This window comes from Stegostoma tigrinum, chromosome 6, assembly GCF_030684315.1.
Source record: "Stegostoma tigrinum isolate sSteTig4 chromosome 6, sSteTig4.hap1, whole genome shotgun sequence".
NCBI lineage: Eukaryota > Metazoa > Chordata > Chondrichthyes > Orectolobiformes > Stegostomatidae > Stegostoma > Stegostoma tigrinum.
Window position 1 is genome coordinate 4441422 of NC_081359.1, and position 27708 is coordinate 4469129.

General features: G+C 42.1%; 1 protein-coding gene across 4 annotated transcripts in view; it reads right to left on the bottom strand.

Annotated features, from left to right (window-relative positions):
* Nucleotides 1-27708, bottom strand: part of LOC125453176 (protocadherin-17-like) — a 143110-nt gene that overhangs the window by 88420 nt on the left and 26982 nt on the right. For 2 of the 4 annotated variants that reach the window (XM_048532390.2, XM_048532388.2), the window contains exons 2-3: nt 19032-19090; nt 18741-18910 (exon numbers count right to left, since the gene is read on the bottom strand). In XM_048532390.2, coding sequence (XP_048388347.1) covers nt 18741-18910; nt 19032-19090 — 229 coding nt within the window. Of the gene's footprint in view, nt 1-18740; nt 18914-19031; nt 19091-27708 lie in introns of all 4 variants that reach the window. The other 2 variants (XM_048532389.2, XM_048532387.2) reach the window with 1 other exon arrangement.

Consider the following 27708-nt stretch of genomic DNA (forward strand, 5'->3'; position numbering starts at 1 on the left):
CTCCTCAAAGAATTTAAAAGCCTTATCAAAGCATGTCTCTTTAACAAAGCTTGTGACCAGCTGTCCCAGAATGGGGTGATGCAGTGGCTCAGTGGTTAGCACCACTGTCTCACAATACCAGGGACCTGGATTTGAATCCAGCCTTAGCTAACTATCTGTGTAGAGTTCTCCCTATGACTGTGTGGGTTACCACTGGATAATCTGGCTCCCTCTCAGTCCAGAAATGTGCAGGACAATAAAATGTGAGGCTGGATGAACACAGCAGGTCCAGCAGCATCTCAGGAGTACAAAAGTTGACGTTTTGGGCCTAGACCCTTCATCAGAGAGGGGGATGGGGTGAGGGTTCTGGAATAAATAGGGAGAGAGGGGGAGGCGGAACGAAGATGGAGAGAAAAGAAGATAGGTGGAGAGGAGAGTATAGGTGGGGAGGTAGGGAGGGGATAGGTCAGTCCAGGGAAGACGGACAGGTCAAGGAGGTGGGATGAGGTTAGTAGGTAGGAGATGGGGGTGCGGCTTGTGGTGGGAGGAAGGGATGGGTGAGAGGAAGAACAGGTTAGGGAGGCAGAGACAGGCTGGACTGGTTTGGGATGCAGTGGGTGGAGGGGATGAGCTGGGCTGGTTGTGTGGTGCAGTGGGGGGAGGGGACGAACTGGGCTGGTTTTGGGATGCAGTGGGGGAAGGGGAGATTTTGAAGCTGGTGAAGTCCACATTGATACCATTGGGCTGCAGGGTTCCCAAGCGGAATATGAGTTGCCGTTCCTGCAACCTTCGGGTGGCATCATTGTGGCACTGCAGGAGGCCCATGATGGGCATGTCATCTAAAGAATGGGAGGGGGAGTTAAAATGGTTCGCGACTGGGAGGTGCAGTTGTTTATTGCGAACCGAGCAGAGGTGTTCTGCAAAGCGGTCCCCAAGCCTCCGCTTGGTTTCCCCAATGTAGAGGAAGCCACACCGGGTACGATGGATACAGTATACCACATTGGCAGATGTGCAGGTGAACCTCTGCTTAATATGGAAAGTCATCTTGGGGCCTGGGATAGGGGTGAGGGAGGAGATGTGGGGGCAAGTGTAGCATTTCCTGCGGTTGCAGGGGAAGGTGCCGGGTGTGGTGGGGTTGGAGGGCAGTATGGAGCGAACAAGGGAGTCACGGAGAGAGTGGTCTCTCCGGAAAGCAGACAAGGGTGGGGATGGAAAAATGTCTTGGGTGGTGGGGTCGGATTGTAGATGGTGGAAGTGTCGGAGGATGATGCGTTGTATCCAGAGGTTGGTGGGGTGGTATGTGAGAACGAGGGGGATCCTCTTTGGGTGGTTGTCGTGTGGGCGGGGTGTGAGGGATGTGTTGCGGGAAATGCAGGAGATGTGGTCAAGGGCGTTCTCGACCACTGTGGGGGGGAAGTTGCGGTCCTTGAAGAATTTGGACATCTGGGATGTGCGGGAATGGAATGCCTCATCGTGGGAGCAGATGCGGCGGAGGTGGAGGAATTGGGAATAGGGGATGGAATTTTTGCAGGAGGGTGGGTGGGAGGAGGAGTATTCTAGGTAGCTGTGGGAGTCGGTGGGCTTGAAATGGACATCAGTTACAAGCTGGATGCCTGAGATGGAGACTGAGAGGTCCAGGAAGGTGAGGGATGTGCTGGAGATGGCCCACGTGAACTGAAGGTTGGGGTGGAAGGTGTTGGTGAAGTGGATGAACTGTTCGAGCTCCTCTGGGGAGCAAGAGCCGGCGCCAATACAATCATCAATGTAACGGAGGAAGAGGTGGGGTTTGGGGCCTGTGCAGGTGCGGAAGAGGGACTGCTCCATGTAACCTACAAATAGGCAGGCATAGCTGGGGCACATGCGGGTGCCCATGGCCACCCCCTTAGTCTGTAGGAAGTGGGAGGAATCGAAAGAGAAGTTGTTAAGGGTGAGGACGAGTTCGGCTAGGCGGACGAGGGTGTCGGTGGAGGGGGACTGGTCGGGCCTGCAGGACAGGAAGAAGCGGAGGGCCTTGAGGCCATCTGCATGCGGAATACAGGTGTATAGGGATTGGACGTCCATGGTGAAAATGAGGTGTTGGGGGCCAGGGAATTGGAAGTCCTGGAGGAGGTGGAGGGCATGGGTGGTGTCACGGACATAGGTAGGGAGTTCCTGGACCAAAGGGGAGAAAATGGAGTCCAGATAGGTGGAGATGAGTTCGGTGGGGCAGGAACAGGCTGAGATAATGGGTCAACCAGGGCAGGCAGGTTTGTGGATTTTGGGGAGGAGATAGAAACGGGCCGTGCGGGGTTGGGGAACAATGAGGTGGGAGGCTGTGGGTGGGAGGTCCCCTGTGGTGATGAGGTCATGAATGGTGTTGGAGATGGTTTGGTGCTCAGGGGTGGTGTCATGATCGAGGGGGTGGTAGGAGGTGGTGCCTCAGTGCGCCATACTACCACTGCGCCTCCCTAACCTGTTCTTCCTCTCACCCATCCCTTCCTCCCACCACAAGCCACACCTCCATTTCCTACCTACTAACCTCATCCCACCTCCTTGACCTGTCCATCTTCCTTGGACTGACCTATCCCCTCCCTACCTCCCCACCTATACTCTCCTCTCCACCTATCTTCTTTTCTCTCCATCTTCGGTCCGCCTCCCTCTCTCTCCCTATTTATTCCAGAACCCTCACCCCACCCCCCTCTCTGATTAAGGGTCTAGGCCCAAAACGTCACCTTTTGTGCTCCTGAGATGCTGCTGGGCCTGCTGTGTTCATTCAGCCTCACATTTTATTATCTTGGATTCTCCAGCATCTGCAGTTCCCATTATCTCAAAAATGTGCAGGTTAGGTGGATTTGCCATGCTAAATTGTATGTAGTGTTCAGGGATGAGCAGGCTGGGTGGATTAGCCAAGGCAAATACAGGATTAAAGAGATATGGTGGTGGTTGGGTCTGGGTTTGGGTTGGGATGCATTTCAGAGTGTCATGCAGTCTTGGTGGCAGAATGGCCTCCTTTCACAGTTGTGGGGGTTGTATCGTTCTAACCATTCTCACTGTATTCTGAGGAAGAGTCACTGGACCTGAAACACCAACTCTGTTTATTCTCTACAGATGTTGCCAAACTTGCTCAGTTTCTGTTTTTGTTAAGTTTTCACTGGTTCAGTTTTGTCTCATTACGCTTTTACATTGTGCTTGGGCCATTTTACTATTTTAAAGGCACTACATAAATACAAGTTATCTTTGTTGACACCAGTGATACATCATAGTGTCGCATGGCAGGACAGTTGCAAGTGTCTGACAATATCAAGACCTTTGGGTGCACACACCACGAGCACCGTATTTAAAACCCAGCTGCACACTATTTCTGGTGCTGCAAGCCAGGAATGGATAATCACTGTGGTAGTCAACCATCATCGCTCAAAAAAAATGCCCAAAAAGGCAAGTTAACTCCCTGCTTTTCAGAGTCCTGGAGATGCTGCTGGACGGAGGGGTGGAGAGAAGGGCAGTGCCCTGTCCTGCAGACTCCCAAAAGAGGCTGCATCACCAGATACAACCAGCATGGGCACAGATAGTGTCCCAGGTCAGTGCTGAGTCCTCGGTAAGATGTAAAGCACAGCAGTTCAGGGAGAAGGTTAATGATCTGCTGCGTTCCACAAGGCTAAGTGTCATCAACTTCTCTGGCACTTCACACTCAAAAAAGCTATCACTCACTCTAACTCTAAAAATATTCATCTGGAAGCAATTCCAACCAGATTTTCATTAAAATGTTCCTCAAATCACATAGTGACCTCAAGAAATTAACAATTAATTTACTGTCTTTGATGGAGAAATAAAGTCCCAAGGGATTTCACAGAAGTGTAAAGGTGAACAGTGAACTAAAGGAGGACAGAATGGGAAAGGTAACTGAAATCTTGCCGAAGGAGCAGCTAATTCTATTGCAGGATTAATTTATCAAACACAATTTCTTTTTCACAAAGCTATATTGACTCTTTTGATTTTTATGACCATTTTCCAAATGTCTTACTACTACTACTTCCCTAACAGATTCAAGTATGTTACTGTGAGAGATGTTGGGTAGTTTTGCCATACTTCTTTCTTGAATAGCAATGTTACATTTGTAGTCTTACAGTCTGCTGTAACATTTACAGAAGCAAGGGGTTCTGGAAGGTTATAACCGGTGCATTATTACCTCTGCAGCCATTTTCTTTAAGACCCCAGAATGCAGGTTTTCAAGTCTAAGGTACTTTGCAGCCATTCAGCCATTAGTTTTCTCTATACAGGGTATATTTTCTTCAGTGGTCATGAATGTTTTAAGTTTCTCCCTGCCTCTGTCTTTTATTTTTCTACTACTTTTGTGATTCTTCCCTTCAATTTTATATCTTCCTTAACCTTCTTAGTTAGCTATAAATGGTATATCCTTCTGGCGGAGTCCATCTCCCTCAATGGAATATATCTTTGTTGAAATGTCTCCTTAAAAGTCTACCACTGCATTTCCGTCAGCTTATCTTTTAACTAATTTTCCCATTACACTTGAGCAGACTTTCCTTGCAATTGTTTTTATTTATGTTTAAGGCACAGTTTTCAGATTCAAGTCCATCATCCTTGAACTGTCTGTAAAGTTTTACCATGTTATGATCATCCTTATCCATTACATCATTAATTATTGTCTGATTATATGTTATTTGGTCTAAAATAAATATTCTGTGTTTGGTTCCAGAATCATTGCTTTAAAAAATCCTGAAAACAACCATTTAATTCATGCTCTGTGCAAATTTGATGCATTGAATTTACATTAAGATTAAAATCACCCACAATTATTGCAATATCTTTCTAATGAGTCATGATTATTTCATCATTTAGACTCTGTCCTATAGTGCAGCTACCTACCATCAGGGAATCCTTAAACTCGAATTCATGATTTATATCCTTAGCTACTTCTTATCACCACCAAACTGATCTTCTGAACCAAGATTATTTCTCATTACATTACTGATGTCATTCTTTATTTACAGAGCCACCCCACCCCATTTTCCTTCTTCCTTTCCTTCCAAAATGTCAAGCTGAATATTCAAACCACAACTGTGATTACTTTGCTGCATACCATACTATACTCATTTATTACTATTTATGGTATGAATTCATTAATCTTGTTTTCAATGCTTATTCATCCTAATAAAAAGACTTTTAATTATTCTTTTTATAAGGGTTCTCCCCTCTGACAGTATCTGCTGGTACACTCTTAGGTTTGTATGCTTTGACCCTTCTTCTCACACTGGTAATCATTATCACCTTTGTTACCCTACTGCCTTATTTTTTCTCTAACTTTCAAAATTGCCCATCACATAAACCTTCCCACCAAATATTTAGTTTAAACCCTTGTAACATTATTTGAAAGGGCCTTGGTCTTAGTGTAGTTCAGGTAATGACCATCCTCATGGTGTTTCCCACTACAGTGTCATGTGAACCAAAAACATCACTTTCAACATTTTCACATTTATCTGATTTCTCCAATCTGATTTATCCTATCTTAATTTTCTAGAGGCTCAGGTAAGGATTTGAGGACTGTTACTTTTGTTGTGTTTTTTATAGATGTGGGGATGTTGGTGCTGGACTGCGGTGGACAAAGTCAGAAGTCACATAATACAAGGTTATGATCCAACAGGTTTATTTAAGATCACAAGCTTTCAGAGTGCTGTTCCATCTTCAGGTGAAGTGACACTTCAGCTGAAGGGCTCAGGGGAAGTCAATACAGTTTGAAAGTCAAGCAACAGAACACAGAGTAAAGAAACAACCAGGAATCCTACTTCAGGTACAACAAGCATTTAGGTTAGGGTAAGGCCAACTTTAACATGATGAGACAGAGTTTATCAACAGTAAACTGGGCAAATCTGCTCAGGGGTGAAACAACAGAGGAGTGGAGGGTGTTTAATACAAAACAAGTTTATTCCCTTGAGAGGGAAAAGTTCTCTTCACAGAAAAAAAAACAGCCATGCTCAATTAACGAGATAAAGGGCAGCATAAAAAAGGGCTCAGAGAAATGCAAAAAACAGCACAGACCCTGCTGAATGCCAGGATATAAAGAGCAGTAATGGGCTACAAAGCAGCTTCTAAAAGCTACTGAAAGGGATTACAAAAGGAAACTTGCAAGGGACATCAAAATCAATAGAAAGGAATTTTATAGCTACATAAAGGGAAAGCAGATGGTCAGAAGCAATGTTGGGCCACTAAAGACTGAAAGTGAACATTGCCAATGACAATGGGGAAATGGCAGATATGTTGAATAATTATTTTGCCTCACCATTTATAGTAGAAAAGAAGGGGATCTTGATCAGATGGGCCTATGGGCCAATGAGTGGCAAATGGAGTTTAATTCAGATAAATGTGAGGTGCTGCATTTTGGAAAGGCAAATCGGGACAGGGCTTATACACTTAATAGTAAGGTCCTGGGGAGTGTTGCTAAACAAAGAGATCTTGGAGTGCAGGCTCATCATTCCTTGAAAGTGAAGTTGCAAGTAGATAGGATAGTGAAGAAAGCATTTGATGTACTTGCCATTATTGGTCAGTGCATTACGTATTGGAGTTGGGAGGTCATGTTATGGCTGTACAGGACATTGGTTTTGGCCAGTTTTGGTGAACTGCATACAATTCTGGCCTCCCTCCTACAGGAAGCATGTTACTGTGACAGATGTTGGATAGTTTTGCCATATTTCTTTCTTGAATAGCAGTGTTACATTTGTAGCCTTACAAATATTTAGTTTAAACCCCTTGTAGCATTATTTGAAAGGGCCTTGATCTTAGTGTAGTTCGGGTGATGACCATCCCCATGGTGCAGTTCCCTGCTACAGTGTCATGTGAATCAGGAAAGGGTTCAGAAAAGATTTACAAGGATGGTCAGAGACAGCAAGAACTGCAGATGCTGGAGTCAGAGATGACACAGTGTGGAGCTGGAGGAACACAGTAGGCCAGGCAGCATCAGAGGAGCAGGAAAGTTGATGTTTAAGGTTGGGACCCTTCTTCAGAAAATGTTTATGAAAATGTTGCCAAGGGTGAAGGGTTTGAGGTATGGGGAGAGGCAGAATAGCCTGGGGCTATTTTCCCTAGAGCGTTGGAGGCTGAGGGGTGAACTTATAGAAGCTTGTAAAATCAGGAGGGACACGGATAGGGTAAATAGGCAAGGTTTTTTCCCTAGGATTGGGGGAATCCAAAACTAGAGGGCATAGATGTAAGGTGAGAGGGGAAAGATTTGAAAGGGACCTAAAGGGCAACTTTTTCACACAGAGGGTGGCGTGTTGTGGAGGCTGTATGATTACAACATTTAAAAGGCATCTGGATGGGTTTATGAATAGGAAGGGTTTAGAGGGATATTGGCCAAATGCTGGCAAATGGGACTAGATTTATTTAGGATATCTGGCTGGCATGGACGAGTTGGACCAAAGGGTCTGTTTCCGTGCTGTATATCTCTATGACTCTAGGTACATGGATTGGAAAGGTTCAGTGGGATATGTGCCAAATGTGGGCAAATTGGACTAGCTCAATTTAAGAGACCTGGTCAGCATAGACATGTTGGGCTGAAGGGTCTGTTTTTGTACTATATAACTCTATGATAGCCTGCTGAAAGTCCCCACAAAGTTAATAGTGAATCGGGGCCAGGGAGTGAATTAACGTCTGTAATGAGGAAATTATGGTAAAAGAGAGTGATGAATCCCCGAGACCTGATGGTTTCCATCCTAGAGTGCTAAAGGAAAAAAAGTAACACTTTGTAGATCTGTAACTAAAGTTTTTCAGAATTCCCAAGGTGCATGAGCCGTCCCTTCAGATTAGAAAATTGCGCATGCCACTCTCCGTTTTAAGAAGAGCACAAGAGGAAACCCAGAGAATTACGGACCAGTGAGCCTGACGTCTGTGGTGGGGAATTGTTGGAGCCTATATTTAACAAAGAAACAAAGAAACCTACAGCACAGGAACAGGCCCTTCGGCCCTCCAAGCCTGCGCCGATCAAGATCCACTGTCTAACCTGTCATCTATTTTCTAACGGTCTGTGTCCATTTGCTCCCTGCCCATCCATGTACCTGTCCAAATATATCTTAAAAGACGCTAACGTGTCTCCGTCTACCACCTCCACTGGCAACGCGTTCCAGGCGCCCACCACCCTCTGCGTGAAGAACTTTCCACGCATATCTCCCTTAAACGTTCCTCCTCTCACTTTGAACTCATGACCCCTAGTAATTGAGTCCCCCACTCTGGGAAAAAGCTTTTTGCTATCCACCCTGTCTGTACCCCTCATGATTTTGTAGACCTCAATCAGGTCCCCCCTCAATCTCCGTCTTTCTAATGAAAATAATCCTAATCTATTCAACCTCTCTTCATAGCTAGCACCCTTCATACCAGGCAACATCCTGGTGAACCTCCTCTGCACCCTCTCCAAAGCATCCACATCCTTTTGGTAATGTGGTGACCAGATGGAGAAACTGAACACTATGAAAATTTCACTTAATCAGGGACACGTCAGCATGGATTTATGATTCGGTAGGTCATGCCTGACAAACTTTGTTGAATTTCTTGAAGAGACGACTAAGGTAGTGGATACGGGAATATCTATGGATGTTGTTTATATGGACTTCCAGAAGGCATTTGATAAAGTCCCTAAGACTCTGTTAACTAAGGTAGAAGCCCATTGAGTTGAAAGCAAATTAAAGTTATAGCTAGGAAATTGGCTGAGTTGCAGGTGACAGAAAGTAGAGATAGTGGGTAGGTACTCAAATTGACAGGATATGACCAGTGGTGTCCCACAAGTGTTATGGCCTCAATTATTCACATTATTTCTTAACAATGGCATATGGATAATGGCATAGAAAGTCTTATACCCAAATATTCTGTTGACAAAAATCAGATGGCACTGTATACAGTATGAATGGCAGCATATAATTACAAAGGAATATTGATACTCAGTGAATGGGCAAAACTGTGGCAGATGGAGATCAATGTCAGCAAATGTGACGGTATCCAGTTTGCACTGAAAAAGGATGGACAGGGTACTTCCTAGAATGCATGGTGTTAGATACATTGAATGTTCAAAGAGACGTGGGGGTTCAGATGCATTGATTTTAAAATGTCACAAACTGGTGCAGATAATAATCAAGAAAGCTAGTGGAGGACTGGAGTACAAGAATGCAGAAGTTAAGCTACAGCTACATAGAACCCTAGTTAGACCCCATTTGGAGTAATGCAAGCAGATCTGGGCAAAGTGTGGAGCTGGATGAACACAGCAGGCCAAGCAGCATCTTAGGCGCACACACCACATTTTAGGATGAATATTTTGGCTTTGCAGGGAGCAATATGTAGGTCTACAAGAATGATGTCTGGACTTTACGGTTAAATTATGGAAAAAATATACCAATTAGGTTTTCTCCAGAATTTAGAAGGTTAAGGGATGATCTGATCAATTACTTCAAGATATCAACTAGCAAAGACAGGTAGATGAAGGTAAACTATTCCCATTGGTTGGGGATTCTACAACCCGAGAATTAGGGCCAGGCCATTCAGTAGAGATGTCACGAAGCATTTCTACACACAAGGGTTTTCAGATGTTTGGAACTGTCTTCCACAAATGGCAGTGGAAACTGGATCAGTTGTACATTTTAAATCAGAAATAGATACTTTCTTGTTCAGCAAAGGTATTAAGAGATAAAGATTAAAAGCAGGTATAGAGTTTGGCCACAGATCAGCCATAATCTCATTGAATGGCGGAACAGGCTCAAGGGGCTGAACAGCTGATTTCTGTTCCTATGTTTTATATGTACATAATTAATATGGCTCTACTGATTAACACTGACCTTTTAAAACGCCTCGCTTACACGCAAACAGAGACGGGTGAACAATAAAAAAAATGGCTTTATGGGTTGATGGGTAAAGTCTGAGAGCCACAATTCAATAGCATCAATCGACAGGGTTCACTGAGATAATCCTTTTGGCTTGCCAAAACTTTATGTCCTTCAGTTTTATCTGAATGCTTCTTCACTTCTTCATGAGAGACACTGGGCAATTGAAACACTAACTGCAAAGTCTCTTATTTACCGATTGAGGCTCTAGTGGGAGAAAATAACTGGCTTTCATCAGGCTTCCAGTATCTTTACCACAGAGAATGAGATAGACCACCTGTCCTTCAAGAAGTCAGAAAGCCTCTCAATGTATTATTCACACCCACGAGCTGTTCAGCTCTCCAGGAACCAAGTAGAGAGTTGTTCTCAAGTTGGTGGCCTCTGGAATGCATGTCTGCTCACAACAGTGCAAACCAAATACAGTAAATGTTTTAACCAGGGCCTACGGGACCAGGAATGTGCTAGTTGATCAAATATTCTAATTGGTCAAGGGATCCACATAACTGTACTAAACCCTGACCAAGTGGTGTTTCAAGGCATCAACATTCTGAAACAAAGTCTATGTAACAACATCAATATACATCCTAAAATCAATGTTAAAAACACAGTTAAGGATTAGAAAAGTAATGTAGGGGGAGTTAACATGTATTTCTATTTTATTTACTGCATAAATCCTCAGGACATTGCGATAGATTGCAGTATTTAAGGTATATAATTTTTGCTGGCTGTGAAAATCAAAGTTTTAATGCGGACTTGGGGGAGTAACCATCCCACTCTATAAGAGGTATTTTTAAAAAGGTATTATCATTTTAGTGTCAGTCTGTGTCAATTCTTTTCAGGTTTGGGCCATATGTAGACCAGGTCTATGTGGAGGTCCGAACATCTATTTTGTATAGGGGTCTGGATGTCTCTATTGATGCTTGCACCAACATGCAGGGCAATGCACCTCTGGGTTAGACTGTGTGCATGTATGATGTGCACTAGACTGCCCTGTTCAGCACTGATTTTACACCTGAGAAATGGGATGAGTAATGGAAGTGCTAGATCTCCATGGCTTTCCAATCTACCCCCTTCGCTCTCCCCAAGCTCCCAAAAACAGGGTAGTTTGTGCCCTTTTCTCCACAGTCTCCCTTCTCCTTCAATGTCACGAACTTGATTTCCCTCTGTGCAATTGTATGACTATTATCATTACTATTCTAAGGATTTGTAATTGAAAGAGATTTCCCTTCACTCATATAGATTGGCAATGACATCAGGTGATTCAGCCGAAGTTACAAAATACCAGATCTGTTCTGCCCAATTTTTATTCATATTTATTCTTTTCCCAGCAGGTGACTGAATTTCTGACTTCAATTATCTTTGAAGAGCTCCTGTAGTCCTTCATTGATTTTTCTTTATTTTTCATCTTTAAATCCTTCATAAATGCAGTTCGTTGAATAGACTGTTGTGTAATGTTTTTCTGCATCAGATTTTAAATAACATTTCGAAAGACCATACTCAGCAAATATTTCATTGACGCCAAAGGGTAATTTTCAGATTGATGAATGGAAAGAAAAATTAAGCAATTTCTGAAAAATTTGCCCATCTTGCAATGCAGTTTTATTGTTCACCAGCAACTTGCAAATTACCTTGTCAGACATCCTTCACCACTTCCTCTGGCAGCTCATTCCATACACTCACTACCCTCTGCATGAAAAAGTTGTTCCTCAGGTCCATTTTATAGCTTTCCCCTATCATGCTAGACATATGACCTCTAGTTTTGGACTCCCCTACTCTTCGTGTCACCTAAAAACTAGCCTGATTACCTGTATACGGACTAATGAGATCACAGAAAGGTGATGGTAGGCTAATCTGGCTAAAAAAAGTATGTGGTAAACTGTGGGATTTATGTTTTTTAATGTCATTTGTTATAAGTTTTGTTTTGGGTTAGTAACCAATGGGTTTTTTGCATCTGAAGTTAAGAATTAACTTTAAATATTACTATTGCCATGGCAAATTCTTTGAATACAGCTTTTGAGGTCTGACTACAGAGTTAATGAGATTTCTGCACCACCAACAGACTTTTGTTTATTTTGACTGTTTTGTGATCCAGCAAGGTAAATAATAGCACCTTGATGTTTGTTACAGTATTCTTTTTATGGTTATAGAAACACCCTTTTTTTTAGCTTATATGTTTGAGTTTGGAGTAATTCTGTAAAGAGCAGTGCTCCTAGAATAGAAATTCAAATAATGAACAAGGTTAAAGTGGAGAATTAGAGTTAGCCCGAGACCAGAGGTGTTGTGTAAAACCCTGAAGAGCTTGCTTTTAACTGAGTACATTTAAGCAGATGTATGATAGCTCCACAAAGTAATCTGCATATCCAGGTAAAAATTGAAGTCACAAGTTACTTAAACCAACATACTTGTTAGAACAGGGGTTTTGAAGTGAATATCATAGAAACCCTAAAGTATGGAAACAGGCCATTCAGCCCAACCAGTCAACAGTGACACTCAGACAACAACCTACCAGACTTAACCCCTATCCAATCCCAGTAACCTTGCATTTTCCATTGCTACGCCATTTAATCTACACATCCCTGGACATTATGGGTTATTAGCATGGCCAATCCACCTAACCTGCACATCTTTGGTTTGTGAGAAGAAACCACAGCAACCCGAGGAAACCCACATAGATATCGGGAGAATGTGCAAACTCCACTTAAGACAGTTGCCCAAGTCTGGAATCAAACTCAAGTCCCTGGCGCTCTGAGGAAGCAGCGCCAACCACTGAACAACTGTGCTACCCCTGTCTATACTGTACAAATGATATTTTGGGTGCTGTGGCAGGAATCGGTGTGATTTGGGTATGATACAAAAGCTGTTTTTTTAAATTTAATATATAGAAGTATGTTTTGGCATTGTACTTTTATTGTGGGTTTAAAAATCTTTGAATTGTTATTACAAGTAGACAGCTTGGATTATTCCATTTTACCTTCATTTATTTTCTTTTTCTTTTGAAAGATTGAGTGCTTATGTTTCAGAAATAGACTCCTTATTCAAACGAAAACAAGTCAAAATATGATATATCAAGCCAGATTTTTGTCTGAGATCTGAGTATTCAATAGGAAGTAACAGCAATTGTTTACTCAAGGTATTGTCTCTCATGCAGGAGAATAATCCACTTCAGCTGTAAAAAGTGCCTGTGCAATGCTGTTGTTGGCAAGGGACATGGTGGAGACATGTGGTGTATGAATTACTGATGTAATCAGTATTCAGTGTAATCAGTGAATTGCTGATGTAATTCTACACCACAATGCTGTTTCAATATTCTAGCCCTGCAGTACCTTTGTTACTTCAAAATATTTTATCAGGTTCACTAATTGCCCAAAATAGCAATCAGCAACAAACACTGGCCATGCGTGTATCCTGAGAATGTTTTTTAAGAAATTGGGTGAAGAGAGCATTATCTTTGGTAAAGTAAGCCTCAGCCACCATCTCTCGTCTTTTGCTGAATTGAAATTTCTACCAATTATCGAAAAAACAAAAACTCCCCAACACAAACAAGCAATGTCCTCCTGGGCATCCTCGGTTCTTTATTAATTATTGGTAATCCTGATAAATCACAGCTCAGACATACAGGATACGTCTATGGGCTCTATGTTGAGACTGCAATTGTGATGTGGGATGACCTAATTAAATACATGTACACAGATCACTATCCAACCAAAAAAAAATTTCTCTTCAGTATATTTTTTACTTGATTCTTCCAAGAATTCAATTAATCAGTGATGTATGAAGTATGTTAATAAGTTTCTTGATAATAATGGAAATCATATTCTGGACAATTATATTTATAGTCTGGCAGCTATAATTTGTGAAGGAATAAACAGGTGTAAAACTGTTTGTAAATTCTATACACTGCTTCTTGGCTCGCAATGTTGTGAAATGTGATTTGATTTCAGTCTCTATTTATTATCAACAATTAACATCAGTTTTAGAATTAAAATGTAGTTGTGTTTCAACTGAACTAAAACAAGGTAAGCATGTTAAATTTAATAGAAATAGCAGCATGTTTGGTAATTTGATTATGGAATTGAAATCACAATGTGCCTTTCAGATTCTGATGTCCAACTACTATGGGCTGAATTTTATTGTCCCCCATAGATATTAAAATAGGCAGGTAGACCTGTAAGACAGAGTTCCATGCCACCACCTTCCTTTACAGATGACCTTGAACTTGATCATCAATATCCAGTAAAGGGCTCCATTTTGCCACAGCTCTGATTTAACAAATGAGAGAAGAGGCTAGCACTAAATGTGTAAGCTCTGTGACAATCTAATTTCTGAAGAAGGGTCTAGACCCAAAATGTCAGCTTTCCTGCTCCTCTGATGCTGCTTGGCCTGCTGTGTTCATCCAGCTCTACACCTTGTTATCTCTGACAATCTTATGTGACAGATTTAGGTCGGTGAGCCGTTGCTGAGTGAAATAGGGAGGTGCCTTCATCCCAGGTCCAGTCCCAATCACAGCATCACACCAGCATCCCAACAACTTTATTTTTCCAAACTGTGCTTCCAACAGCCTGTCCAACATGCCCTCACCCATTTAGTCAGAGCCTACTGACCTGAATCCAGAGTGGATTTACATCAGGTTGAAGACATCAACCGGTAGTACCTCATCCTTGCAGGGTTCCTGCAATATCAACATGACCACTGATCCCAGTGGGATGCAAAGCCTCTGGCTTTCTATTTGCTAGCAGTTCCATTAGCAATGACTCTGCCTGGAGATGCATCCTAAGCCCTGCCTCATACTCATCCTCATTGAAGGATCACCACCCAATGTGTTAAAAGCAGGTTGAGATGGCCAAAAAAATCATGGACTGCAGACAGCCAACCTTCATACAATCCAGCTCAATTAAACAGTAATAAGATCTTACAATTTTTATATTGATTTTTCCTTTTTCATTCACTCATGGGACATGGGTGTCACTGGCTGGCCAGTATTTATTGCCCATCCCTAGTTGCCCCTTGAGAAAGTGGTGCTGAGCTGCCTTCTTGAACCACTGCAGTCCATGGGCTGTACATAGACACAAAATGCCATGAGAGAGGGAATTCCAGGATTTTGCCCCAGCAACAGTGAAGGAACAGTGATATATTTTCAAGTCAGGATGGTGAGTGGCTTGGCAGGAAACTTGCGGGTGGTGGTGTTCCCATACATGTGCTACCCTTGTCCTTCGAGATGGGTTTGGAAGGTGCTGCGTGAGGGTTTTTCTGGTGAATTTTTGCAGTGCATCTTGAATTCTGCTACTGAGTTTCAGTGGTGGATGGAGTGGATGCTTGGGGATGTGCCAATCAAGCAGGCTGCTTTGTCCTGGGTGTTGTATAGTTTCTTGAGTGTTGTTGGAGCTGCACCCTTCCAGGCAAGTGGGGAGTATTCTATCACACCCCTAAATTGCTGAGGGACAGACTTTAGGGAATCAGGAAGTGAGCTGCTCCTAACATCTAACCTGCTGCTGCAGTCACTGTATTTATGTAATGAGTCCACTTGAGTTACTGGTCAATGGTAATCCTCAGAATGCTGTTAGTGGGTTATTCGATGATGGTAATGCTATTGAATGTCAAGGGGCAATTGGTTAGATTGTCTCTTAGTGGAATAAGTCATTGCCTGGCATTTTATGTGGCACAAATATTACTTGCCACCTTTCAGTCCAAGCCAGGATATTGTCCAGATCCTGCTGCATTTGGGAATGGACTACATTGGTATCTGAGGAGTCATGAATGGTGCTGAACATTGGGCAATCATCAGCGAAAATCCCCACTGGGAACCTTATAATGGAGGGAAGGTCTTGATGAAGCAGCTGAAGGTGGCCGGGGCTAAGACACAATCCTGAGATTCTCCTGCAGAGATGTCCTGGAGCTGAGATGACTGACCTCCATCAACAACAACAACCTTTCCACGTGCCAGGAATGACAGCAACCACCGGAGAGATTGCCCCCTGATTTCCACTAACTCCTATTTTTGCTAGGGCTTTTTAATGTCACACTTGTCAAATATAGCCTGGATGTCAAGGCCTCTCACTCTTACCTCACCTCTGGATTCAGCTCTTTTGTCCATGTTTAAACCAAGGCTGTGACAAGGTTCAGGACTAAAGAATATAGTTGGATGTGTGACAGTCTACAGAACACCAATGATGTGTAGCAATTTCTTCAAAGCAGAGGTAACCAGTTAATTTCAAAAGCTTTTTCATTAAAATATTTCACTGAAATATATAGAAAGGACTTTGGGTGACTGTATGATGAGCAGTAAAATTTTCATCATCATTAATGCACTGCATCATGTTACAAGTTGGTTGATGAATTCTGGCAGTATTTAAGATTATGTATATCAAAGGAGAATTCAAAACACAGTATCATTTGATTTATATTTGTCTCAGGTATAGGAAAAAAACACATTTTTAAAATTTTCATTATTGTAAACAGGTGTTTCCTCTTGAGGTGCATTTCTACAGCTTTAAAACTAGCTTTTGTTTTCATTAAATAAGCTTTAAGAAGCTCACTTCTTTGAAATTTCAATCAAATAGATTGTTTATTTTATTTCTAATCTATACTGTTTCATCGTCCTGATTCTTTTTTCATCTGTGTTTGTTTCTGATTTTGTCTGCTTCTTTTATATCTTTAAGGAACCTTTAATGAGGACTTTGTTGGAATGAGCTTGTTTTTAAAAAGACATAGAGCTTTAAGAGCTTGACATATTCGTAATAAATGAAGGACGAACACCAAACTAGGGCTGCAGAAACTCACAGGTTAAAATGAAAACTAAGTCATAATAGAAAGGACAGGTTTTGTGCATCCTGATCATTATCTCTATGCCTGCATTCGGAAGCTGTGTAAGCACAATCATTCTTTGATTTACTCCTGACAGAGTACTGAAAATTTTGGAAAACCTCTAAAGATGATCAGCCAGAATACAAAGCACATGTACTTGGTTCTGCCAGTACCAAGTATCAAAATATTCTATATCAGCCTTTCTCCTGCATAACTTAATATATGTATGTGGGAAAAATATATTTTAGCTTGTGAAAAGCGCTCAACTCCTTCACTTCTAGTGTGTTTGATAAAAAAAACTTCAGAGTTACACAGCCCAAGAGCTCTCACAAAGTCAGAGATAGCTGTAGTCTTCAGTTATTCTGAGTGAAATACCTGCAAAACTTTTACTTAAGCTGTTTATTATTGGATATTCTGTGCAATTTCCCCGAGGATTCCACCTACCTTCTCCTTTGAGAATTCTGCCACTTTAAAACATTGGGGCAGTAAGGTACTCAGTAACTTGATAAATATCAAAAGACACCTACTCTTCCTTGGCACTTAACAGAAGGCAGAATATCTGTTGCCAAATTCGTTTTCCTGGTTTTGTTGCAATAAACCTACTACCCCGGGTGTTCTTTTTATTTAAATGGTGTTGAATTATATTTTATCTTGTTGACTATTTGAAAAATTAAGTTTGTCAAATCAATTCCTAAGGACAGGTCAGAAGAAAGAAAGTAAAATTACATTCTACAATTCCAACTTAATACAATCAAAATCGCTCAGCTCAGAGGGTGGGGGCGTGGGGGGTGAGGAGGAGTTGGGTGAGGGAAGATTAAAAAACAGCTTGCAATCCTGGGAAGAGAATAGCCCATGATATTCTGTGAAGCAGATGGCTTGACAAAGTAAGTTACAAAAGAGGTTGACCTTTCTTTGACAGCAAGTTATTGGTTACTTATTCAGTTGGACACAAACAGAAAAGGCAAACTTCTGAGAGGAATTTTGAAACAAGCATGCAGCTTATCTGCTTCAGACCACCACAGAAAAGTCTGATTTTTAAATAATCTTTTTGAGGAATGTGGGCATGCAGTTTACATCCAATCCATAATTGCCCAGGGGGCAGTTCAGAATCAACCATATTGCTGTGGATCTGGAGTCACATGTAGACCAAACCAATATGGATGCAAGGTTTCTTTCCTAAAGGGCATTAGTGAAACACATGCCCCTTAACAAACAATCAAAAGTGCTTCCATAGTCATCATTTAGCTAGCATTAAATCCAGATCTTTATTAATTCAGATTTCATCATTTCTTTTGGTGGGATTTGGATGCATCTCTCCAGAACATTAAACTAGAATTCTGAATAACCAGTCCAACGAAGTCACTACTACACCATCATCTCTCCTTAAACTGTCAATGCTGCTGTGGCACTGAATATACAGCAGGTACTCATGGCATGCAGGACATGGCCTTGCAATACTGGATATTCCTGCCCACATTGTGACTAAAGGTTGGGTATAACACTGCTTCATTTCTATTCCAGCTCTTCATTAAATGGAACATGCAGGAGAATACAATGCAGCATAGGAACAGGCCCTTCAGCCCTCTAAGTCTGCACCGATTCCTAGTCCTTATTGAGACCTGCTACTTAAAATTCAAGATTCATTGAAAGTAGGGGTAGATTTTACTACATTACATCCCTTTGGAAATTGACAGTGTGCATCATTGTACAGAGCCACAGAGGTCAACACATCTAGCAGGGTATCTGTCCCTGTGAAAGTACTTCGTTGTTGAATTATTACTGTGTCCAAATCTCCAATTTTGCGGTGGACCCACAAAGGTCTAGGATCAAAGTGTAAACTTGCTAAATCTACCTGCCAATGTCTTTAATTTGTAAATTTAAAACACCATTCACTGGAACAAAGTGAGCATTTTTTGAAGCAGGAATGATAAAGAAAGTCACCTGCTCAGCATTATTACTTTCAATGGATCCTTTCTCCATTTTTCATAATAAAAGTAATCCATCGCTGTCACATTTTTTACATAGGGAAACATCAAATTTTCTCTTCAAAAATATTTTGTGCGCCTGGAGTTTTTTTGCTCTTGAGTCATTACAGCTTTAACTAACCTTGTTCAGGGACTGGGGGTTTGGTTGTTGTAGATTTTATCTTGAGTGCTTCCTTGGCAGACATGTCACAGCAGGAACCTTTATTAGTATCCTGATCGCTGTCGGCTTGGTCACTGTCTCCGTGTCCACTGTCCCTCAAACTAACCCTCTCTGGATCTTTGAACGTGGAACTACTGTAACAAAAGACAGCACTGTTCATCACCACATCAGTTTTCAGCAATTTGGTGTGACTGAGCAATGCGGACAGGAATGCAAATGCAATTTGTGAGCAAGAAATTTAACAGGGCTTACCTTTGAACAAACTGCTGCCTGCTGCCCATGTAATTGGGCTCTGTGGGAAAATTGTCTGTCTGTGAAGAATAGATGAAGAAATTTAAGATTATTGGTACATATTAAAATCTCCTAGAGTGAAACAAAATTTCCTATAGGAAGATGATTAATAATTTAAAAATTCATCTTTATCTTTAGATTTGTCCAGTATAATTCCTTTCAAATAAAAACTACGTCTACAATTGCTTATCCCAAACAAAGATTACCACAGGGCAAAAATTTTGCTGGTTTAGTGCGACTGTGAAAAACCAAATAGCTCCTTATTTGATAAATTTGAATTTCAGTGTGGATAAAATTAAGGAAAATGCTGGTTCTCCATTAACATCAAACGGTTCTGGGTGGGATTTTCAATTCATTATTATTGTTATCACTTTACAATTTGGAATTATCTTCAATATTGCATTAGATTACTTTCAGCAGAAATGACACAATTCAAAGAATGGCACTGACAGCTTTCTTTTCTGACAGTGTGTTTAATTTCCTCTAGTAGAGATCTGGTTAATGTTTTTTGTGTCAAATTTCTCTGAATTATTTAAGACCATTTAAAATAATTGGATAAATTACTTTGTATAACACACAGCAACAGCAAATAACATATGACTGAACTAGACTATGCTGAGACAAGGTTAAACACAGCAGATGATGTTTGAACTTTCCAAGTAATCAAACGTTCTTGATGAAGAAAGTGTAAAAATCGCCACTCTCAATTTCTAAGGTGCAAAAAAAAAGTTGAACAGATTTGCAAGGAGCTATGTAACCATGCAAAATTACTGCCTCCAGTGACTATAAACAATAAGGAAGTTTTTGATCTTCTGAGTGTAAAATACCGATACAAAGGTGAGTAATGAACTATCACTTCAATTGTTTTAGACACCGACAGATGTTTGTAGTTTTATTCCCCTGCAGAATATTTGAATGCACATTTTCAAAGAAAACATAAAAGATAAAAATTTTGTAAATTAAATATAATTAGGTATCTCAAATAGTCACTGTATTTGTTATATTCTATAATATTAAGACATTATTCATACTATTCTGTGAAAGGAGGCTCTTTGTTTTCAGTCCAAAAAAGATTTACAGAGTAATAAACAGACACTACAAACATGATTTCATTTTCTAGTCTGTAACAACTACAGAAGCTAGATCCTATTAGGCGTTGCTGAATTTAACAATTAAAAAAACCTAAATAATGTGTGTCCACACAAATAACATTCCTGTCCCTTTTACAAAATCTTGTTGTTACACTGATTGTTGGACAATAAAGTCCATGTAAATCTTGTTACTTTCTACAGAAACAGCATAAATCAATGTATTTCATTTGCACACAAATAAATCCAAATTGCTGGAGAAATTCAGTGGGTCTGGCAGCATCTGTGGAGAAAAAACAGAGTTAATGTTTCAGGTTGTCTGAAGAAGGGTCACTGGATCTGAAACGTTAACTTTGTTTCACTCTCCACAGATGCTGCTAGACCTGCTGAGTTTCTCCAGCAATTTTCATTTTTGTTTCAGCTTTCCACTATCTGGAGTTCTTAGTTTTATTTATTTCATTTGGTATAGGAGAGGGAATTTCCTCCACTCAAAGTGGTAAAGGTAGCGTGAAGGACAAATAGTTAAGACTGGGAGATGTCTATCCTCTTCAACCTACCTGAGAAATTAAGTTTCAAGCTGGAAGATCCATTGGTAAGCTTCACCATCCACCAGTTAAGGCCTTTAAATGGTCAATTAACAACTATTTAAAAGTCTCGGCCTGCCTGGGTGATGACTGCATTCACTCTGCGCAGAACAAGAAAGAGCTGGCCTAATGGCCTGATGAAAAACCAGGGTGGACAGGCTCTCAGTTTGGGGTCGAGGTGGCAGGGTGGGGATTTATACTAGTTGTGCAAGATTGAGGCACTTGACCAAGGACAATGGAAGGCTTAGGGGGCATCTGAGAGCAACTGCCTACTCTCTCTTCAAACCTGACTCTCTCTGGTGTTGGAAGAGTGCAAGTCGTTGACAAATAATGTGAATAAATGAGGTCCTAACACAGATCCCACTTCCTAATAACATGTGCCCTTCTCGCCACTGATAAGCTATCTGGGTGACAGGGAGTGGAAAACCACTGACGAGTTCTGGGTTTGCAGATTTCTGATTGGCCAGCAGTTCTAGGTGGGCAGGGCAGGGTCATTCATCACTCTACTGGAAGATTCACTGGGTGCCACTCAGCCATCCAACTGGTTATATGATCCCAGGAGGGGTTTCCAAACAAGGTAAGCCCTGTGATTTTCCCCATAGACTTTACTGTCCAATAATGTGTCACAAGATTTTGTAACAGGGGCTGAAATATTATTTGTGTGGATGTAAGTTACTTAGATTTATAACTGCTAAATTCAGCAATGCCTAATAGGAACCAGCTTCTGTGACTGTTATAGACCAGCTTTTGGACTTATTTTGGAAGCAGGGAAATCCCACCTGTAGTCATTTCCTTTGTACTTGTGAAGGTTGCTTTCTGGGCAAACTTCCCAGAATGGAAGCTGCAGAGCAAAGGCATTAGGTGCAATATTCATTAGCTCACAGTGCCCCAACAGCCTGGTGAGCTCTTGGATTATCTGAATTCAGACAACCATAAGACCATCAAGTCTGCCATTAGATCATGACTGCTATGTTTCACAACCTCAGTCTCCTGCCATCATCCCTTAACACTTGACCCACTAACAATCAAGAATCTATCCATTTCTATCTTAAATACACTCAATGAGTTGCCCTCCATAAACCTCTGCGATAATGAATTCCACAGATTAGCCACTTCCTAGCTGAAGAAATTTCTACTCATTTCAGTTCTAAATAGGTATTTCTTCATTCCGAGGCTGTCCCTCAAGTACAAGTCTCTTTGACCTAGTGGAAAAATCTCCTCCACATCCGGTCCATCCAGGCCTCTCAGTATTGTGCAAATTTCAATCAGATTCCCACCCCCCACCCCCACCAATACTTCTAAACTCCATTGATTACAGGCCCAGAGTCCTCACCCACTCTTCATATGACAAGCCCTTCATCCCCAGAATCATTCTTGTAAACCTCCTCTTGAGCCACTCGAAAGGCCAGGTCATTCTTCCTTTGATACCAGGCCCAAAATTGCTCACAATATTCCAAATGCGGTCTGACCAGGGGCTTATACTGCTTCAGCAGGACACCTCTGCTCTGACATTGTGTTTGCAGTGAATTTTAGCAATGCCACAACTCGTGCTCTCCCTGAGAGGGTCACACTCAACACTGACTAACTTGCCTAACATCAAGAAGGAGAATATTCTAATGCTAGTTGAACATCAATCTCAGGTAGCAGATCCTTATGCCATGAGTTCCTTGTGACAAGATGATGTAAAATAGCAGTTGTATGAAACAACAATTCTTGCAATTATCCCAGACTTTATTCATTAAATATACCTCCAATGAGTCCCCTCCGCCTCTTCACCATCACCCCCACCAAAAAGTCCTACCAAAGCACCTCCAAAGGAAAATCTGAAATTCAACTCACGACAAAATCCTGTTTATGCTGGGAAAATTGGTGCTTTCAATACCAACATAGGTAAGAGTTTTGATTGAAATGGATGTCAAAGGATATGGAGCAAAGGCAGGTACGTGGGAGATCAGCATGAAAATATGCAGTGATAGTGAGTGGATCCACCCTCAGAATCCCCAAATTGTTTGGGAAAATCCACCCGTAGGGTGGGGTTTTGGGGGGGGGGGGGGGGGGGGCGGTGGTCAGGAGTGACCACAGAAAAGTTGGCCCATGAACAGAATGAAAGAGTGAAAGCCTTACATCCGTAAATGCAGGCAAAAACTGGACAGTAATTAGAGGAGCAGAGAGAGTGGCTGCAGTCAAGAAGGCTGCAGGAAACTGGGTGGGTAGAGGTAGCAAAGCTGCCAGGAAGGGGAGCAAGGCCAGTAGGCAAGATTAATGAAGCCAAAGAGGAAACACCAGTGTGGCCAGAGATTAAGGCCAGTGAGAATGGGCAAGAACATTAGCGTGATCGGGGAGGGAAGTCTGGGAGTGAGGCCAAATATTGAAGTTGGGGAGTGAGTATGGGGGCCTGGGAAAGGTCAAGGATCTAAAGAGTGAGCCCGGTGCCCGGGAGTAAGGCCTGAAGCACTGCAAAGGGAGAAGAGACAAGATACAGGAGAGGGGAAAAGAACAAGCTGCAAAGTGGGGTGGGACAGAACAGCTGAAGAGGGGAATGAAGACCTAAAGCGGGGAGAAGGGCTGCAAGGAATGAGGAGAGGTTGCGAAGTGGGAGGAGAGGGGCTACATATGGATGGCAAGTTGCTGCTGAAGGAGGCTGAGGAGCTGGCAACAGAAGAGAGACAGAGGAGGGAGAGTAGCTGCAAACTGGAATGAAGGTCGCAAATGATGGACTGGGTGTTCAAAAGGTTGGAACAGCGTGGCTGCAAAAATGAACCAGTTTCAAGTTGTTCAACAAAGCAATACCAAGTTTACTGGGAACAGTTAATAATTCCTTGTAAATTAATGTGGCCATCTCCAGATTTTAAACTACAAGCAATCAGCAAGTACTAAATGGGAGAATGTGACTGTAATCACGAATCAGTTGTTTTCCTTAATGCTGAACAATTTTATTTCATGAAGACTTGCACTTATGCGTTGTCACCTCTTAGAAAATGTCACATACTGTGAATTACTTGAGGAGCAGTGACCTGTGTTAGAGACAAATAAACGGCCGTTTAGGTGTGACCCTATTAGTTCACATAAACCATGTTTATGATGACGGCTTTGTGTATAAAGAAATATGTCAGTTATGTTTGTTTAAAAAAAACATTTATCATTAACTTATACCTGTTGTACTATGCCAATTCAAATTTTATAGTGTCTAGCAAATTAAAAATTTTCCTTTTGTATTGTGCCTTTCAGTTCAATGGAGTGGTGTTGATTACTGGGGATGTGAATGAATGTTTCTAGTACTACGTCTGTATGAGTCAAGCCCCCATCAATTAACAATCATACCTTCTTGATTCTCAGTGTTCTTAACTAAGATTTTCATTCTCTGGTTGGAAGCATTGAGGTGGGATAAATACAGGTTCCGCAAATGCAAACGTTTGAAATGGGAGCTGGTTGGCTTGGGATTCAAGCCTGATTACCTGGGAAGAGGAGGCTAACAGGCTGCTGAAGTGAGCTGGGTGGAAGCCTGTCTGGGGCCTCTGGTACGACATTCAAAGATTAAAAATAAAACAAAAATGATAACAGAAATCATCCCTCATATTCTCCTCTCCTCACTCTCTATTCCTCATACATGTCAAGCCATGCCACATAAGGCACTACTGCACCACACCACAGTCCCCTCCTCTATGCCAAACCATGCCTCTGCACCCATACCTCACATATCAAGCTAAATCCCTGTCCATAACTCCAATGGCACTCCTATCACCTCCAAGATAACCATCTCCCATGAGTCCTCACACTCTTTAGTGCCCAATAGTCCCCATGGTCCCTTAGACATCCTGTGCTAACTCAGTTTTACCTCATCTCACACCCACCACTCTTTGCACTTCTTGACCCATGCCAACTCAACTGTTATCAGCATAGGCATATCTCAGGATGCATGCTGGCAGAAAGTAATCTGTCTACTGACTAGCGTCACTCATGAGAAAAACACACATAGAAACAAAAATAAAATCAACTCAGTGAAATTCCTTTAACTAATCCCTAATGAAGGCAAACATTTCTATCTATGAGCAGTTGGCTGTTGATCAAAACGTTCACTTGATAGATATGCCTTGAGTAGAAAATCAGTCATGCACCACAAATGTTTCCATGAATCACTCTCTTTACCACCAGTACACAGTGGCAGCAGTGTGTACCATCTACAAGATGCACTGGAGTAACTCACAAAGTTCCTAAGGCAAGGAGATTAGATATGTAGAACACCACCAGCTGCAAATTCCCCTGTAAGTATCACAACATCTTAAACACAGTCACTGAGTTAAATCCTACAATTCCCTTCCTACTTGCACTGTGAGTGTCCCATGGGCTGCGGTTGTTTGGCAAGGCAGCTCACCACCAACGTCTTTCTGCAAGGCAATTAGGAAGGAAAATAAAAACTAGTGTAACCAACAATGCCCAAATCACATGAATAATTAAAGTAAACGTGTTTATTCATCTTGTATGCAGGATCACACATCGTTTTCACATTCCCAAATGGTATCCTACCTTTATCATAGAGCAGCCTGCTTCTATCAATAGTGTCCTAGGACCAGATCCAAATTGATATCTTACCTCTTCAAAATATCCAGTGAAATGCACTGAGAATGGACCTACTCTAATCTTCACATCCCAGCCATCCCGAGTTCTACATTTCAAGAGCGCCAAAACCTGAATTTTCATGGAGGCAGCTGGTTATTTCGATGGTCACTGCTTTTGGGAACAGTTCACGCATGAGCTACAGGCTGTCCCCAGTCCTACCTCCATGAAATGAGTGACAGTGAGCTCAGGAGAGGGATTCAGGATTCCCGACTTCTTCTGGCAATGAGGATGCTCTGCATTGTTTCAAAACCCAGGTCTAAGTGATGATATCATTTTATGAACCGATTTAATGTGATTGAAAAAGAAGTATCCAAAAATCAACAAGCATTATTTGAGAAATATTAAAATAAGCTTTCAGGAAAAGAAAAACATTTGATCTGTGATGCAGCTGATGTGTAGATCTGCCATGATCTAACTGAATGGTCAGCAGGCAACAAGCTGACTAGGAAGTGCTGGAAAATCCCAGCATGTTTGGTAACATTTGTGGAGAGAAATCAGTGTTAATGTTTGGGTCCAGTGACCCTTCTTCAGAATGGATGATAGCTAGGTAAAGGACGGCTTTTATGTAGAAGCCACAGTGGTGGGGGGGGGGGGGGGGGGGGGGGGGGGGGGGGGGGGGGGGAGAGGAGTAAATGACAGGAGGGGATAGAGCCCAAAGTGAGAGAAAAACTGTGGAATGATAAAGCAGTGCAAAATGGTCAGCCTGGGAGAATGAACAGACCATTAGACCATAAGACATAGGAGTGGAAGTAAGGTCATTCGGCCCATCAAGTCCCCTCCACCATTTAAATCATGGCTGATGGGCATGTCAACTCCACTTCCCTGCACTCTTCCCCGTAGCCCTTGATTTCTTCTGAGATCAAGAAATAGTTGATCTCTGCCTTGAAGTCATCCAACGTCCTGGCCTCCTCTGCACTCTGTGGCAATGAATTCCACAAACCCACCACTCTCTAGCTAAAGAAATGTCATCTCATTTCAATTTTAAATTTACCCCGTCTAATTTTAAGGCTGTGCCCACGGGCCCTAGTCTCCCCGCCTAATGGAAACAACTTCCTAGCGTCCACCCCTTCTAAACCATACATTATCTTATAAGTTTCTATTAGATCTCCCCTCAACCTTCTAAACTCAAATGAGTACAATCCCAGGATCCTTAGCCGTTCATCATATGCGAAACCTACCATTCCAGGGATCATCCGTGTGAATCTCCGCTGGACACGTTCCAGGGCTAGTATGTCCTTCCTGAGGTGTGGGGCCCAAAATTGGACACAGTATTCTAAATGGGGCCTAACTAGAGCCTTATAAAGCCTCAGAAGCACATCACTGCTTTTATATTCCAACCCTCTTGAGATAAACGACAATATTACATTTTCTTTTTTAATTACGGACTCTACCTGCAAGTTAACCTTTAGAGAATCCTGGACCAACACTCCCAGATCCCTTTGCATTTCTGCTTTGCGAATTTTCTCACCATTTAGAAAATAGATCATGCCTGTATTCTTTTTTCCAAAGTGCAAAACCTCACATTTACTCACATTGAATAGCTGCTACTGGCGGCCTATTAGTAGCTGACAATGGGTTGTGCGCGGTAGCAGCTCGTGTGTTGACAAGGCCTGGTGTGTTGACATGGGGGAAAGCATGGGGAAAGGAGCTAAAGCCCCAAAATTGTTGAACTCAGTATTAAACCTGGATGACTCTAGCGTTCCCAAGCAGAAAATAAGGCATTGTTCTTCCAACATGCGCTGTGCTTCGCTGGAGCGCTGCAGCAAGCCTGAGGCAGAGATGTTGTGCAGAGAACAAACTTGGCACTTCAACACACCAAGTGCTCCCTGGCCAACATCTCTGTCTCAGGTTTGCTGCAGCGTTCCAGCGAAGCACAGCGCATGTTGGAAGAACAATACCTTATTTTCTGCTGGGGAACGCTAGAGTCATCTGGGTTTAATACTGAGTTCAACAATTTTGGGGCTTTAGCATCTTCCCCCATGCTTTTCCCCACCCCAACGCATCAGGCCTGGTCAACATATGGGCTGCTAACACACACAACCCATTGTCAGCTATTAATAGTCCCCGTTAGCAATTAATCATTTTCACAGACTGACTCTTACCCACTGCTTTGTCTGTCCAACAGTTTTTCTTTCTGTTTGGGCTCTATCTCCACCTATCATTTACTCCTACCCCAGACCCCCCACTTTATCTTCAACATATAAAATATCTTTTTCCTAGCTACCATCAGTTCTGAAGAAGGCTCCCCTGACTCAAAATATTTACTCTGATTTCTTTCCACAGATGCTACCAGAACCACTGAGGCTTTCCAGCAATTTCTGTTTTTGTTGCAAATTTCAGCATCCACAG